Source organism: Oryx dammah, unplaced genomic scaffold, assembly GCF_014754425.2.
Source record: "Oryx dammah isolate SB20612 unplaced genomic scaffold, SCBI_Odam_1.1 HiC_scaffold_2, whole genome shotgun sequence".
NCBI classification, from domain to species: Eukaryota; Metazoa; Chordata; class Mammalia; order Artiodactyla; family Bovidae; genus Oryx; species Oryx dammah.
The window spans coordinates 28856767-28875082 of NW_024070186.1; the positions used below are offsets into that span (position 1 = coordinate 28856767).

Here is an 18316-nt window from a genome sequence, read left to right on the forward strand (position 1 = left end):
AGACTGGAATCTCCACCCCCTACATCTCAGACACGGCAGTTCTCCGGAGGCCTTTCCCAAGGTGAGCTTCTCACCAGCTAAGCAGAGCAGCTGGCTCTAAGGATACAAATGTTTCACACTCACGCAGCCAACCTTCAATTGCAAACCAATAGGTATCTGTTCCAAGGCTACAGGGAAAACTGGCTGGGTGAAACATTTTCAAAGTACATTAGTTTCTAATATTGCACCTTTCTGAGGAATTTTCAAGGGTCATTTCAACTCTAGGGGATGTTTGTGGTGGCCGAGGGTGAAACACAGTCCCCAGGTGAGAGGAGTCTCTGATACACAGAATTCAGAAGTCCAGCTATCCCTGACAAATGGCAGGTTATATACACATAACTGCTGACCATTAAACCCATTTATGACTGCCTGGTCAGTACTGTGCCAAGAGGGAGCCCCACACACCTGGTCCCTTGCACCAGGCATACCTTGGACTCCCTGGTTCTCGTTCCCTGGTATTAGGAAGCCCTCCACCTTCCTCATTCCCTGAGTAGCTGAGCTTTGCTCCTCTGCAGAGCATAAGGATGCCAAGAACACTGCTGGCAGCACCTGAGCTTCAGTGAAAAGGCCACAGCAGCCCAGTTACCCTCCTGACTATGCCATCCTACCTTCTGGGCCAGCTCCTCTGGCTCACTCAGCCCCACCCTCCACAAAGCTGTTGGTGTAATTATTCCAAAACACAAATCTGCCTATGGCACTCCCACTGCCTCGGGTTATCCTTAGCCTAGAATCGTAGTGGTAGCAAAAATCATAGCAACTCTAATAATAACGGCAGAGTTATAGCTAATGCAGAGTGAGCTCCATTCATGGAGCGCCAAGCACACTGTCCAAGCCAGGATGCAGTCTTTCATCCAGTTCCCACAACATCTGGGAGGGCAAGTGGCAGAGAAGGGGGTGGAGCATCAGAAAGGTGAAGTCTCTGCTCACAGTCACAAGGCTAGAAAGTCAGACCACCACCAGGCATCAGATTTAAGTCCTGCCAACTTCGGAACCCGTGTTCTCAACCACTGTACCATTTAGCCTAAACAAATGATTGGAAAAAAGTGTGATGAGTGCAGACAGATTCACACTCGTCTTGGAATCAGGCTGTGTGTCCTCTATCACAACCCTGGTCTCACTGCATCCCAGATATCCATCGATTTGTGGGGACTGAGCTCTTCCAGGTCAGGACCTAGAACTTTCCCCATCACAGCCCTGGTCTCACTGCACCCCAGATGTCCATCAATTTGTGGGGACTGAGCTCCTCCAGGTCAGGGTCTGCGCTGATTCACTTTTACTTTGCCAGCACCCAGGAGGGGCCTTGGCACCTGCTAGGTGCTCCATACATGGCTGACAGGTTAATGAATGGATAAGTGTGTGAATGAATCCACTGATTGGAATCAAGCCCTGGCCTTCTCCAGGAACCTTGCCGGTTATCGAAGCCCCCAGGGTAATCTCATTTCTCTAAATTCCGTCAGCACTTTTTTCCTTGTATGATGGTTAATTGTACTGTTTTCCCACACGCAATACTTTTGTCTGTAAGTTGCTGATGCCTCCCCAAGCCACCATAGGCAACTTGGGCAAGGATGACATTTAACCCTTCTTTCCCCAAGTCACCCAGCTCAGGGCAGAGCTCTTAGCTCTTGGTGAGTACGCAGATTAGTTCATTGTGGCCCTGAGAGCAGAAAACAGAACATGAGGACACCCGGCCTGGGAGGAATGACCCTGTGTTCTTTCTGTCCCCACCCGCTGTAGGAGCCTCCTCTGGCATCATTGACCTCTTGCCATCCCCCAGTGCTGCCACCAACTGGACCACAGGACTGCTGGTGGATAGCAGTGAAATGATCTTCAAGTTCGATGGCAGGCAGGGTGCCAAGATCCCTGATGGAGTTGTGCCCAAGAACCTGACCGACCAGTTCACCATCACTATGTGGATGAAGCACGGCCCCAGCCCTGGCGTGAGAGCCGAGAAGGAAACCATCCTCTGCAACTCAGATAAGACCGGTGAGCCTCGCGTCCAGCTCTCCTAGCAGCTGCCTGTTATGTCCCAGCTGGTCAGGCACGGCCACGGCCACCAAGAGTGTGGGAGAAAAACAGGAGTATGAGAGGAGAACTGGGAAAATATTCTGGTCTTTGGTTTTCTGCCTGCTGACTTCCTGGGCTCGGGGTAGGGCAAGACCACAAATGGGAGGTAGGGCACAGACACAAAAGAATCGAAAATTTGGCATCAGTGGTTCTCAGACTGCGTTATTCAGAACCTCAGCCTCCCCAGAAGTAACGTAGGGCTGCTATACCAGGGGTTGGGGGGTGAGGGAGGAGATTTCATCTTCACCTCAAGCAAAGCCACTCCACCTTCACTGTATTTTATATATATATATATATATACATATATATACATATACATATATATATATAGGCATATTTCCATTAAGATAATTTTCAATAAAAGGGTCCTGCTAACTTCCAACAGTAGTTTGAAAATCACTGCTGTGCATAATAATGAGGGCTAAGTCTTGTTAGCTATTTTTCAGCATGCTAAGTGTGTGTAAGGGGGTTCACAGCTTGGTGGTTAAAAATGCTCCACCACTTACTGGCTGTGCAATCTTGAGCAAGTTGTTTAACTTCTCTGTGCCTCAATTTCCCAGTCTATAAAACATGCATTTTATTAATAGTATTATCTACTCTATAAGGTTTTTATCAGAATTAAGTGATTTGACATACATATAGAGCTTTAAAATAGTAGCTGGCACACAGGAAGTGCAATCTGTATTTATTAGCTCTTCCTGTTCCAAACAGTGTCTCACATCTCTACAATTGACTTTAAAAGCAATATTGTGTTTTCTATTTTAAGGATAAGGAAACATCCCTGAGAGGTTAAGTAGCTTGTCCCAAATTATACAGCCAGTAGGCATCAGACCTGGAAGGTAAGCTTAGCTCCAGCTAACTCCAACCCCATGTTCTGCTCATCACATCCCACATGTAAAGACATACACACACAAATACTCTGATATCTTATGAAAATTTGATGCCCACAGTTTTCCATTTCAAATGCTACTCTTGTTAAAACACTTCAAATAAATAACAGCAGCCCATGGTGCAGTGAGAAGACGGGAGAGAAGAAAGTCTGCATGCTCAGCGCTGCCGCTGGACAGCTGCAGTTCACATGGAAGCTTTCCCACTATTTAACACATGACCTTTGAGGGCTTGCTACTCAGCTTCAGCTCAGTTTCCCCATATGTAAAATGGGGGAGATAACATGAGATAATGTGTGAAATCACTAGCAGATCCAGACATAAAATCAGTGCCAATTTGCTCAATGTGGTTGTCATTGTCGTATCTCTGGTTTAATTCCACATTCTGTAATTATCAGGACCCCACATTTCCTATTTCACCTAATCTTTGCAATACATGCTAAAGTGTTTTTTGGATGCAGAAACTGAGACAAAGGCAGTTTTCTAGGCATATGGTGTCAGAGCCAGGGCCAAGGATTGGTTTTCCTGGGATCTTCCTCTAGGAAGGGCCCCGCAAAACTGCTTAAGGTGCCACTGGGGATTGGGAGTGGGTTCAGAGCTCAGCCCAGGAGCCCAGGAACCCCACTGTGGCCCCATCTTCTCAATGCCTGGCAGGGTGCTTCCATCATGAACCCAGCCCAAATGCAAAGCATCCCCAGCTGGGGTTAGTGGCCACACACATGGAGTCCTTTCTAAAATGTATCACATGCCCTTGGGAGGCAGGTCAGACAGATAGAGACCTTTGGGCGTCCAGAGAAGGAAATTGGAATTTGAAAGGCTGAGCAACTAACTTAAGATAACACAACTGATTGCCAAAGAAACAGGCTTGGCCCTAGTTCCTCTGGCTCAGGTTTCAGTTCAGTTCAGTTCCTCAGTCATGTCTGACTCTTTGCGACCCCATGGACTACAACATGCCAGGCCTCCCTGTCCATCACCAACTGCCAGAGTTTACTCAAACTCACGTCCATTGAGTTGGTGATGCCATCCAATCATCTCATTTTCTGTCATCCCCTTCTCCTCCGGCCTTCAATCTTTCCCAGCATCAGGGTCTTTTCCAATGAGTCAGTTCTTCTCATCAGGTGGCCAAAGTATTGGAGTTTCAGCTTCAGCATCAGTCCTTCCAATGAATATTCAGGGCTGATTTCACATTTCAGGACCATGCTATTGGAACAGCGGCTCTCAACCCTACTATGCACTGGAATAACCTGGTGACCCTGTAAAAATATCTAGATGCCAGGGCCCCACCCCGGCCCAGTGAGTCAGCATCTGAGGGATTCTTTCATACAGCCATGGCTGAAAACTCTGCATTAGATGATGATGCCTCACTTTCCTCAGAGTAGCGCCCCCAACAAGCATTTCAGCCCCTTCAACCAGCAAGTTATGGCATTGCTCAGCTTTCGCCTCAGCATAAAATAACACTGGGCCAATCAGCTCAACACTGGCACAGAAAAGATGGGGAAGATTTTCTCATTTCTTTGACTTGAAAATAAACATATACATATATATATACAGAAAGAAAGAAAGTGAAGTCGCTCAGTCGTGTCCGACTCTTTGCGACCCCATGGACTGTAGCCTACCAGGCTCCTCTGTCCATGGGATTTTCCAGGCAATAGTCCTGGAGTGGCTTGCCATTTCCTTCTCCAATATATATATATATATACTGCCCTAAATTAAAAAATTTGTCAGGATCAACTAAAGGTTGATTAGGGCTTTTATGTATCAGGAAAAGAATTGTCAAGTTATAAAAGCAACACATGTTTACAGCAGGTAACCTAAAATCACAAAAAAAAGTAGGAAAAATAACAAGTCACCTAAAATTCTAATGATTGGAGGTATTTCTGATAACAGTTGGCATATTTCACTATGAAATGAAATCTTATTTTTATTTCTATGTATATATAGAGTATTTTTACAATTTTCAATCTATTTTTATAATACCTGTGATACTATTATGTTTCTCTTAAATAACATTACATGTATCCAGGTCATTTCTCTATGTGAGAAAATATTCTTTAAAAATGTGAATTACATGACAGTCCTGAGGCTTTATTGTACTTCATTTAACTGGCTCCCTTTTGTTAGACATTTAGTTGTTTCCTTTTAAATTCAGCGAAACAATGTTGTAATAGGCATTATTGCAATATATAATAATAGCATTCTTATATATACCTGTATGGATAGTTCTGTTATTTCCTGACCAGAAGCTGAATTATTGAGTTAAAGAATATATTGGGTTGACCAAAAAGTTCGTTAGGATTTTAAAACCAAACGAACTTTTTGGTCAACCCAATAAGTGTTAGAAAGGCTGTTGATATAAATTACAAAATCACCCTTCATGAAAATTGCACTAGTTTCGGTCTTACCCACTAAGTAAAACTCACCAGTGCTAGCCTATGATGAAGTTGTTTATTAATAGTTGGATAACAGAACGGATTAGTCATCAAGGGTTAATTGCAGTTTTATAAAAGAAAGAAAACCATAACCACCAAGAAGCCTCACGATGACTAACACCTTTTCATTGGTTTTCCCTCCTGTCACTGTCCAGCAGCCCGAGATGGAGCTGTGCCCAGACATTCAGGGACTCGAGATCCTTCCATCACTTGTCACTGCCATTTTCAACCATGGAACAGAAAGTTAGAATAGAGGGTTTTAACACAGAAGAGTTTTATTAGCTAGACCAGCAAGCCACATACTCTCAGTTTTCTGGTGAGAATTTGATCTCAGTGTTCCATCTGACCACGAGAGAAGCAGCAAGATGACTGAGGCCATGTTTCTAAGAGCAAGGATACAAGGTTAGGGGAATACAGAGCAACGGCTCTACCACATGGGATTGTGAGGGGCACTTGTGCTTCCTCCAACCCCACCTTTGTTGGCCTTATCTCTCCATTCCTGGTGTGAGCAATGTCCTTTCCTGGCCTACCTTAGAAACTCCTCTCCCCCTACACCCCTGCTCCTCCTGTGGGACCCTTTCTTCCTGGCATCAGCCCTCTTGCTGTCTCTGAGTTTCACTTGAATACGATGTGCCACTTGCGGTGCCAGCTACTTTCATGCAGGGCTTTCCAAGACAGAGGGGCCAACCAGTCCAGAAATCACCAGGTGATGGGGCCAGAGGTGCCAGCCTGGTAGAGAGTCCTAGGATAGTCCCTCAGCCTGCTGGACAAGGAAGGGATGCTCTCACATGTCCAGAGATGCCCAGAAAACCTCTCAGAGGGACCAAGGTTGTCTAAAGTAGAGAGGAGGTGGGAATCTCACTCCCACCTCCCTGTTGGCTGAGCTGCAAACACTCTTACATCTGTTCCAGGCTGCTGTCAGAGCAGAGCCCAACGGAGCTCTGGGCAAGTGTGACTCGTGTCCTAGGAGTTTAGGGTACAGGAAAGGTGGACCTGGCTCTGACTCTTGCCCAGATGGTCTGAAGGCAAAAGGCTAATGGGGGCTGCCTCTGAGGGGGGAGCAGTGAGGAGAGAGGGGCAGCAGGGGGAAGGGCTGCCCTACTACAAGTTAGCAGAACATCAGTGTTTTTAGTCTTATTCTTGGGAACCAAATGGACATCCAGAAATGGTTGAGACTGGAGCCAAGAGGGCTGAGTGCCAGGAAGCGGGAATCCAGTAGGAGAAGCAGATTGGCAAGGGGGCAGGGATGAGCAACCAAGGGCAGGAGCCAAGACCATGAGAGCTGTCATGAAAATCATGAAAGGAATCATGAAAAGCAGGGCTTAGAGAAGTTAATGGAGAGGTGGTGGTGGTGGTGGTTTAGTTGCTAAGTCCTGTCTGACTCTTGCGACCCCATGCACTGTAGCCTGCCAGGCTCCTCTGCCCATGGGATTCTCCAGGCAAGAATGCTGGAGTGAGTTGCCATTTCCTTCTCCAAATGGAGAGGTAAGAGCCAACAAAGGTGGGACTGGAAGCGGTGTGAATGTCCCTGCTGTCCAGACTGGGACAGTGTCACGTATCAGATCAACGCCTATGTGAAGACTGTAACAGGCCCTTTCTTATTGAGGGTGTGGGGATTGAAGGGGTGGTTGGGGGAGAAGGGCTGAAAACATTTTTTAACCAGGGCCCAGTTTCATGGCTACAGATGATCCCTGCAAAGCCTCTCCAAAAACCAGCCAATGCACCCAGGAAGGAACCCATATATAGACCCACATGACAGAGGACACTGGACATCCCTGGGAAAATAACAAAGTCCACTGCCTCTTTAAAGAGACCCCGCTTCTCTCCTTCGTATCTGCCTTCCCTGCCCCTGACCAAGACTGGAGCTGGGAGGAGTTTGGGGGAGGAGGCAGTGGGACAAGAAGAGTCCTTTCACCACTGGTGACCAGTGAGCCACGGACAAGGCTGAGTGGGGAAGATCTTCCAACTAATGACATGCTGGTATTTGATATGGGGATTTTCTGGACTATTTTAATATCTGACAGTGGCCAGAAGACTTTAGGATATGCCAGAGATGTGGGCAAGGAAGAGGAGGGGGGCTGCCAGGGAGAACACTGAAGGACAACAGATGCGGAGCTGAATTCCGAGTGTATCATGTCACTGATGTTCCTCATGTCATCGAGGAACCAGTTACCCTGGTGTGGGTGGTGACTCCAGGGATCCAGCTAACAGAGGGTGGGGGAGGGAGGGACCACTGGAGGGTGGCCAGGAGATGCTGTAAACCTCCCATGAGGCCTGTCCTTTCGTTCTTCTTTTACCTCTTCACCACAACCTCTCCTGATGCCAGATGAAGCTAAAGGGGCAAAATCTTTCTGTATCTTCCTGACAGTTATCTATAGAAACTACAGGAAATCAGTTAGGCAATAGTATGGGAGACAAGAACTGGTTAGTAAAATTCCTATAAGCAGACCTGGGTATTTCATCAATGTAAAGACCAAGTAGTCACCTGAACATTGGCTTTGACCAATACTGCCGTACTTGGCAACTGACCATTCTCCGTCTGTCCATCTTTTGGTTGCATCTGGAAGAATGGTAATGCTTCTGTGAAAACAGCATCTGACACTACTCTGTTATGTTGTCATGGTCACGAAGCAGTGTAGTAGTCCTTATAATAACCAACAGCCATTGAACATCTGTCCTGGGCAGATGGTTTATACACATTTCCTCATTGTATCAATTAAGATGCTTTCAGTTACAAGGAATGGGAAATACAGAGCAAACTGATATCGAATGATTAAAAATCAAAAGTATTAAGGGAATGTGGGGTTCTTATAACTAAAAGTGGCTAGAGCTAAGACAAACAGCTTCTGATGAAGTGTGATCAAGGTCCTGGCTCCTTTTCTCTATAATTTTTCAGATCTGCCACCCTATACGTATCGATTTTGTGTTAGCACACATGGCTGCAGCAGCCCCAAGCCTCCCAGTATTTACTGCAACTTCTTGAAAGAGATGGGGGTCTCTTCTTGCTAGCTGCTAAAAGAGAGAGACAGTTCTTTCCTAGACTACTTATAACAGCTCCAGAATCACTGGCCTGACTCGAGTCACTTTTCTGACAGAAGCCCCATGGCCAGGAAAATGGTCTGCAATGCTGGACGTGGACCTGGGTTCTGAACCAAACACTGTGGTGGGGGGCGTTTCACGAGCCCCTTTGGCTTAAACCAACTCAGAGCCCATGCCTTGAAGTGGGAATTGATGTTGACGGTTCCTCCCACTTATACCTCCATAAGCAAGGTGTGTAGAGGATATGCAAAAATCAGTCAATCACAACATCCCATTCTCGTGACACATTAGGATAATCCAGCATCCCTGTCATGATACAGCTAAGGAAATTGAGCCTCTAAGAGGCTGAATTACTTTTCCAGCATCATCCAGAGGTATGGCTTCACTCCGAATCTATCTGAATCCAGGGCCTATGTCCTTCTTGCTGTATCTGCTCATTTGCCCAGTACTTACAGAGCATGTGCGTCATACTTGACTTCTGCGTGTGATACTTTGTACTATAGTGTGAGTTCTCTGAGTATTGGTCAAAGAAGAGCTCCTCCCCTCCCAATGGCTGTTATATTGTGATTACAGGATATCATGGCTGGGACCCAGTTGATTTTTTTTTTTTATCAGAAAAGGAAGTTTTAGCAGAAAGAGAAAGTCCCATCTGTTGTCTGTGTATGGGGAAAGAGGTATTTAATCATTGCTTTGGAAATTCAGAGAACTGTGTCTAGTGCTGGAAAATCGACCTGCTGCCTCCTCTCAGCAGCCAGAAGAGAGGCAGCTCTCCTTAACTGCACACAAATGAAGGTGTGCTCTGTGGTTACTGTTGTCAAGCCTAATGAAATAAAATAAGAGCCCAGAGCTCTGGGAGGATCCAGCTGTGTTAAAGGAAACTAGAGTGGCTGATGTGATTGTTAGAGAGTGTCCTCGGCACTCCCAGAAGTCTATGTACAAAAAAAAAAAAAAAATTATGAACATATGTAATTTTATCCAGGCACTAATGCAGTAAATGTTGGTATTTAAGGCCCAAATGGCTTCTTGGCAGAAGTTTTTTGTGGGCTTTCTGAAATCTACCTCTTCCATTTCAGAGAGCTCCAGATGCATGTTCTAGAACTATTCATTAGATCAGTTGGAAAGGAAAAAACTAGAATGCCCATTTCTTTGTTTTTGGGGTTGTGCTGAGTGATGAACTTGGAAGACTCCCCTAGGGGTGATGGGCTTAGGCATTCTGGCACCGCTCAAATCCTCTTTCTGCTTTTCAGAAATGAACCGGCATCACTATGCCCTGTATGTGCACAACTGCCGCCTCGTCTTCCTCTTGCGCAAGGATTTTGACCAGGCAGACACCTTCCGCCCAGCGGAGTTCCACTGGAAGCTGGACCAGGTATGGGGCTCACCTCGCACCTTCCCACCCCTCATTCCTCTGCCAGGATGGTTGATGTGGTCCAGGGATGATGGCAATGGGTAGGTACTTCACGGTTCTGGTCACTTGCTGATTTGGAGGAAAACCAACTCTGGGAGACACACAGCATCTTGAAGTCAGGATGGAAACTTCCGCCTTAAAGACCAGTAGGAAGTGGGGAGGACCACCCTTCCTGGCTGGGACCTTCACCCATCAGTGGACTTGCCAGTGTGCATCTTGTCCACTTGCTCTGTGTGGAGCTCCTGGGAAGCTGATCCTCTTGATCCCCAGGCCCAGTTTCTGATCTTTGTTAGCACATCTTTTTGTCATAAATGCTCTGTGTCTCCTCTTTGATGCTCTCCTTTGGGTGCCAGTACAGCCTCGCCTTTGGTGACACAGGTTGAGAGCAGGGACCTGAGGACTTTGAAGTCATCAGCGACACAGTGCCCTGTGAGCAGTGCATGTTCTCTTCTGAAGCAGGAAAGTCTCTGACTCCTGACTTGTGATCATAAGGGCTGCTGTGTTGGACTTGTCAGTGACGAATGAAGTGTCTGGTTGGAATGAAATGCTTTGAAGTGACTGTTTCTGAGGGCTGTGCAGTGACGAGATTGTGGAGGTGGCATTTCTCTGGGTGGTCATGTTGCTGAAGAAGTATCAGTGCAGCAAACCTAGGGTTGTCCTCTGCTTAGATCGGGGGTGGGGGGTGTGTGTGTAAATTTTTGTTCAATGGTTTTACATTGTCAAGAGGGAGCATGGCGGTCAGCAGAGAAGAGGGTCACAGGCATGGATGCTGCTTAATAAAGCAGATGAAATGATGCTTATTCTACGCCATCTCTTGTTTGCTCTCCTTCTGCCCAACCCATATTCTGAGAGCTTCTGGGGCCCTCGACCTTCTTTTCTCCCTCCAGGTGGATGCCACCTGCCTCACTGTGCCTAGGGCTGAATGTTTCATAATCCTATCCTTTCTCTTTCCTTATTACCTGTGTCTGTCACTCCCCACTCCCTTTTCTGCTGAAGCCCCAGGCACCCAGTGGGGCTGATCTCAGAGTGTGTCACTGGAAAGCATGCCAGAAGGAACTCATTTCCACCGAGATGAGAAGGATTGCTACCTCTCTTCCTCTATATGGAAGTACTGACATATGCTCTTTAGGAGAGAGATTCATTAATCTGAGGGAATGTCTCAATGGTGGGACATCAGGCAGCGTGACAAGGTCAAGGATGCAAGGCTGATGGGAAAGATGTTTGAGGGGGGAGCCCTGGGGCAACTGCCTAATCCATTCTCAATAAATCCCATCCTGCTGGACCCTAGGGTTTTGGAAATATGGCATTTGGATTAATATATGTTTTTTCTGAATTAGGAATTCTGGGCCTTACAGAAATTATACTATCTTGACATTGCTTATCTGATTTCCCAGCAACCTCTTGGCTACCTTCTAAAATGCCATATGGTTTATATGGGATGTTTTTATAAATACATAATATGAATTGAGGTGAATTAGAATAAATTCCATATTGTGAGGGGCTTTAATAAAAACATTTCTATACTGGCTGAGATCATTATAGATGCCCTTCAGTATTTCCTAAGATGGGATTGAAAGGCACTATTATAGGTGAATGAAAGGCACAGGCTTTGGAATTTAAACTAGGTGAGGAAGGAATTCTGGCAAGAATACTGGAGCGCATAGCCATTCCCTTCTCCAAGGGATTTTCCCGACCCATGGATTGAACCCAGGTCTCCTGCATTACAGGTGGATTTCTTATCATCTGAGTCATAAGGAAGCCTTATAGTGAATCTAGGGATTCTGAAATCTGTTCCCAAACTGATGACTTTAAGGAGGAGCTGAGAGCCACTGAATATCTTCCAAACTTCTCCGGCCTCATTTACTACCATCCATGTGTGCCTGCTCTGTGCCCGGTACTCTGTGTGCAGAGCTCATTCTCCTCTCTCCCCAAGCCCTGCTGGGTGGATAATATGGAGCAAGAGACCGTGATCCAGCAACTTGGCCAAGGCCACACAGTAAACATAGCTAGGACCTGCTTGTTCCGTATGCTCTAGTGCTCTCTGGTGAGCGTGCTAATTAAAATGCAAAATGTTTACAGTTTTAAATTTCAAACAATTTTTATTTGGAGATGGGAATTATGCAAAGTGCAAAATATTTATCCTGATGAAACCCTATGAAACTGTCAAATCTTCACTTTGTTCAAGCTCTGTCTCCCTTGTCTTAGTCAGCTTGGGTTTCCATAACCGAATACCACAGCCTGGGTGGCCTGAACAACAGAGATTTATTTCTCACACTTCTTGAGGCTGAAAGGTCCAAGCTCAAGGTGCTAGCCAGTTCCATTCCCCCCATGAGGACCCTCTTCCTGGCTGTAAGCAGCACCCTTCTCACTGTGTTCTCACGTGGTGGAGAGAGCTTAGGCACCTTTCCTTTTCCTTATCAGCCAGGAGCCCTATTAGACTAGGGTCCCACCCTTATGACCTCATTTAACCTTCGTTACTCCTAATGAAAATTAGACCCTTTCTTCTGATACAGCCATGTTTGGGGTTAGAGCTTCAACATATGAATTTGCAAGGATGCGGTTCAGCTTACGGGGCTTCCCTGGAAGCTCAGTGGTAAAGAATCCACCTGCCAATGCAGGAAACGTGGTTTCAATCTCTGGGTTGGGAAGATCCCCTGGAGAAGGAAATGGCAACCTACTCCTGTATTTTTGCGTGGAGAATCCCATGGACAGAGGAGCCTGGCGGGTTCCTGTCCATGGGATTGCAAAAGAGTCAGACACAACTTAGCAACTAAACAAAAACAACAGACAACAATTTAGCTACAGCATTCTTCTACTAAAGAAATTAACATAAAAAATGTGAAGCCTGCCTATTGATGATCAGAAGCCCCAGCTCACTTGAACAGTTGCCCACACCCTGAGAGGAGCGACAGTGGGTGGGACTAGGGAACCTCCACCATACTCATACTAGCAATCCAGTGGTGTGTACAGATTAGCCCAGATTCCTCTGTCCACTATTTAGATCTCTAGCTTCTTTCTGTATACAAAAACATATCAGAAGTTTCTTGGATGTAAATCATTTGATGCCAAACGGTGTATATCTGATAAAGTCACCTCCCTCAGGAAGCCATTCTGGGTCACCTGTTGTATAGCTTGCCTCTTCCCAATGCTCCCCAGACTCCATGCAGAATCCATCCCAATACTTACTCTACCTTAGTTACCCATTTATTTGTCCTGCCTTTCTCCCCACTTTGTGCTGAGATCCTGGAGGGCAGGTCTGTGTCTTACTCTCTCCAAATTCTCAGTGCAGATTGTAGCCTTGAGCACACAGTTGGTGTCCAGTAAATGTTTGCATAAAAATGAATGGATGTTGAGATCAAAAGAAAGGAGAGACAAAATGAGGGAGGAAGAGAGGCAAGTAAAGAAGAAAAATTGAGATCTTTTAAAACCTCCTGGTGATTAATTGATCTTTTGATCCATTTTTATGGAACATTTTAAAATTCTAAAATTTTGCCCTTTTTCACTCTCTGGATCTCAAAGGTTCAGCTTTGATCTTGATAATTTTACTATTTCAAAGATCTCACTGATTTTACTCCCAGTGTTCTATAACTGTTATAAAACTTTCTGGCCTTGAGTGGAAAATGCTCAAGCCAGTCTAATGTGCTATGTGTATTCAAATTGCTGGCCCACCTTAGGGGTTCTAAAAGCATAATAAATGTCCTAATGCCTGATGACACCTCATTTATTCTGAGCATAAACTTTATGCCAAACTCTTTGTTAGGTACCAAAGATCAACTAAAATAAAGCCTCTGCTCTCTGGAAGTATCCATGACAATGGGGCAGACAAACACATAGAGAGACAGTGTACAATCCTATGTGATATGTGAAGAAGGCAGGGAACCAGGTAGGGGGAGTCCGTGGGGACCAGTCTGAAGGATCCTGCCATGTCCCTGGGTATAAGGGCCTGGGAAAGCTTCTGGGAGGGGTGGGAGAGTTCAGAGGAGGTAGAGCCAGGTAGCCAAGCTGGGAGGGAATGAGAAGGAGGGCCATCTTCAGGGGACTGTAAGCTTTCTGTGTGTCAGGGCACAAGGACAGGGTGGAAGGGGGAGACGTTGACAGCTACTGAACCTGGACTTGGGTCCATTCATCCAACTGACACAGGTTATGGTGAAAGAAAGTACAGCATTTATTCTAAGGCTCCAAGCAATGAGAATGGGCAGCTCATGCTCAGAAAACTGTGAACTCCCCATGGCTTTCAGGGGAGAGTTTTTTTAAAGGTGGTGTGAGGGAGCAGGCCTCAGGGTACGTGATCAGCTCATGCAGAGTTCTAATTGATTGGCATCAAGGTGCAGTTTTAAGCATCACCAATCTTCTGGTTTCAACCTGTCTGGAGTCTCTGTGCTTTTAGTCAGCAATTTTCATCTGATGGGGGTCTGCAACCTGTACAACAACTTAGGAATGTGTGTCAGACCTTTATCTGTATTTTTCAGGGACCTGGGAGTTTAGTGACACTGCTTTGTTACCAGTTTGTTGGTTCAACAGCTAGTCTTTGTTTCTACACTTTCATATTTCCTAATCATTTACACTTTGAAGCCAGTCTGATGTGTTGTGTGGGCGTCCCTGGTGGCTCAGTAGTAAAGAATTCACCTGCCAGTGGAGGAGATGGGTTCAAGCCCTGGGTCAGGACAATCCCCTGGAGAATGCTCCAGTATTCTTGCCTGGCAAATCTCATGAACAGAGGAGCCTGGTGGGCTACAGTCCATGAGGTTGCAAAAGAGCTGGACAGGACTTAGCAACTAAACAAAAATAGCAATGTATTATGTGCACTCAAATTCCTAGCCCACCTTAGGAACTCTTTTAAGACTGAGAGGTGACCTGGGAGACTAGAACAAAATAGTTTTACTTCAAAAGACATGGACACAGGGACTTGAGTACAGTTTCAACAGGTATTAGGACCCAGTTTGGAGGAGCAGGTGGAATTAAACATTCATGACAAGCAGCATCTGTCACACGCTTAGTCTCCTGGCTGCAGAGAAAGGAAGAGGGAGACCCTGATTCTATCATATCCCTTGCTACTGACCCCAGTGAATAACCTGGCCTGAGTTACATTTGCTAGCAATTTGTTACATTTATACCATGTTATAGAGTTGGTAATTTATCCCCAAAGAATGGGCCACAATCAAAGCATTTTGTTATTCAAAAGAAGACTGATAATTTGGAGGATACAACTGTGAGGAATGCTAGTATGACATTCATAAAATATCACATTCATAAAATATCACATTCAAGCAAATGTAACTCAGGCCAGGTTATTCACTGGGGTCAGTAGCAAGGGATATGATAGAATCAGGGTCTCCCTCTTCTTTTCTCTGCAGCCAGGAGACTAAGTGTGTGACAAATGCTGCTTGTGGACATGGAAATGAGGGCATGATAGGTGGGCTGGGTTCTACATAGCTTTTCAAGTGTGTGCCCAGGGAGTGTGGTAGTTGTCACAGAGGAGCTACGTGCTTCCAAAAAGCCCATCCCTTTCCCCTGCACCTCAGAAGACCTTTGCCAGGGTATATAGGCTGCCAGATAAATCCATTACCAGGCAACCCCAAGAAGTGCCCCAACTACCCAGTGTACCTCTTGAAAATGAATCCACAATGAGGAGACTCATTTTAATGGGATTTTTTACTTACGATCTGCTAATGCAAATCCCTCAAGCCTGCACTTAGTCATGTGCAAACCCAGACAAGAGCAGAGGAGAAGGCCAGTTGCCAGTTCACATGGGAAAGGTTTATAAATTTACAGCCCTCCCAGCTTTTGTGTTATTAGGATATGGTTGACTCAGCATCACAAATTCTAATGATCTTCCCTGTGGACTTACTGGTGCTTGGAGGGAGACAGCACACTCACTTATTGGAAGACACAGCTTGAGTGACAGCCTGAATGGACCAATAAGAGGACAGGCACCCCAGGCTCAGACAAGGAAAAAAAAAAACGCATCTCTGAAAAATCGCAAGGAAGTGAAATCCATTCTGTTGGCCCTCACCTTCTCTGTGCCAGAAATTGCAACAAGCACCGGAGGGAGAGAAGCAGGACATGAAGGATCCTGCCTTAGGAGCCCACAGCCCTGCCTGGATTATACCCAGCTTTAGAGACCTGAGGATTATTCTCCTGCAAGTGTCCTAAATTCTAATAGTCATGGACAGGAGAAGCAGTCAAAGTGAGTGCAAATGCCTGGCTGGGTGACTGTGGGTCCTCATTCAGACTCACCTATCACACAGATCCAGGCCACACAAGAATCCAAGCCTGATGCTGCACTTCCAGTCGTTCACAAATGGAGAGTCAGATTGCCATAGAAAACCTTCCAAATTGAGTATTTTCTCATTAAAAACATATCATCAAACCAGATGTTCCATGGTATACTTTATAATCTGGTCACTGATAAGAACAAACAAAAGATCAGTCACCAAAAAAAACCCACTGTCATTTGGACACAGGAAAACCACACCATAACATGACTGTTTGAGAAGTTTGATCTTCGCCAGTAAGGCCCACTTGTCCTTTCTGGGCACCTCCCATCCTAGTCCCATGCCCACCCTCCATGAAGAATGCTGGATTCCCAGTGCCAAGTCGGGAGGAGGCATGTTGTGTCCCCAGTGGCCCCTTCACTACACCCAGGAGGAAGCGGCAGCTGTGAGTGGGGCAGGGTGCCTTAGACCCAGGTAGTCTTCTTTCTTCCCACATAAAGGAGAGAAGAAGCACAGGCCCAAGTTCCTTTGGAAAAAAATGACAGAGCCGGGATTTGAGTCTAATACATTTATCAGACCATCGCCTTTGCCCATTAAGTCCATTCTACTTGTTTAGAAATCCAAAGCTCCTGGGAGAGGAGAAATCTTTTATTCTTGGTGAGGAAAGTGTGTTTGAATGATGTAGAATGAGTTTACTCACATCTGCTCTTTCAGCCACACTAGGAGTCAAATGAGTTAGTTCAATCATTATTATAGCCAAGTGCCAAGGAGTTAATTGGAGAATGGTCAATCCAGTCCAGACCAGTTGTCTTAATGAGCAAAATAATTGGGCATTGTCAGTGCTCTAATTCCACAGTTAAAGACTGATTCCTGGGTGCATTGGCCATGCTTCCTTTAATGCAGTGACATAGCCCACTCAACACCCCACCCAGCACACTGGCCTTTGGTGAGACCTGCTTCCCTTTAGGAACATGTGTCCTAATCAGGTGGGGAGGAAGAATGTCCAGAACCTCTTTTGTCTCTCCTTTAGGCAGAATCCCAAATGACTTCCCTTAAGATGCCGACTTGCAGCGTTGTTCAGAATGGATAAGGAGATGGGGAGAGTCACAAAACAGTGATTCTTACTTACTTCTTTATTTTTCTGTAATACATAAGGTCCCTTTATAAGCCCTCACTTTTTCTCAGTGTCCCTCTCCCTGCCTCTTCGCATCTCCAAGAACTTCTAGAAACATTTAAGGAGACGGGGCATCTGTGATTTCCTGGTGCTGGCAGAGAACAGTCCTCAGACGCCCTTGGTCCTCTTGGGTCAGGACTGTGCAGTGACTGTATCTCCTGCTGTCTGGAAAGTGACTGCTGACATGGTTATCCCAGTCATTCTGTTTTCTTTAGAGATGGTACTAGCATCCTGGAAATCCATCACCCATTGCCTGAGCCATTTTCTCCACCTCGAAGCTCCTTTCCTGGCAGCCTTTCATCCTGCCCATCTCTGCTGCACTGGTTACCTCCATCCCACAACACCTCACCTGGGCTCCTCAGGGTCCCCAGCAAGCCACCTAAGGTGCATGTTGTATCCCGAGTGGCCCCCTCACCATACGCAGGAAGAAGGAGCAGCTGTGAGTGGGGCAGGGTCCCTTAGACCCAGGTGGTCTTCTTTCCTCCCACATAAAGGAAAGAATATGTCACAGGCCCAGGTTCCTCCAGAAAAAAATGACAGAGCCGGGATTTGAGTCAAATACTCACATTTGTCAGGCCAGCGCCTTTGCCCATTAAGTCCATTCTACTTGCTTAGAAATCCAAACTCCTGGGAGAGGAGAAATCTTTTATTCTTGGTGAGGAAAGTGTGTCTACCTTTGGTAGACAGAATAATGGCTCCAAAGGTGTCCACCTCCTAATCCCTGAAATCTGTAAATATTTTACCTTACATGGCAAATGGTCTTTATAGACATGATTAAAGATCCTGAGCTAGGGAAATTACCTTGGGTTATTCAAGTGGATCCAATGTAATCCAAGGATTCTTACAGGAGGGAGGCAGAAGGGTTAGAGTCAGAGAAGACATGACAGGAAACAGAGGTCAGAGTGACGTGAGCCAAGGAATGCACCCACCTCTATGAGCTGGTGGTTTAAAAAAAAAAAAAAACAGATTGTCTCTTACAGTCTCCAGAAGGCACCTTGATTGAAGCCCAGAGAGACTCATTTCAGATTTTTTTTTTAACCTCCAAAGCTGTAATATAATAA

At 45.9% G+C, this 18316-nt stretch overlaps 1 protein-coding gene across 1 annotated transcript in view; it reads left to right on the forward strand.

Moving 5' to 3' along the window:
* The window catches only part of CLSTN2 (calsyntenin 2), a 464485-nt gene that overhangs the window by 355967 nt on the left and 90202 nt on the right, over positions 1–18316 (forward strand). Inside the window, exons 7-8 of the mRNA XM_040265134.1 lie at positions 1774–2022; positions 9706–9827. Of these exons, the coding sequence (XP_040121068.1) occupies positions 1774–2022; positions 9706–9827 (371 nt within the window). The remainder of the gene's footprint in view (positions 1–1773; positions 2023–9705; positions 9828–18316) is intronic.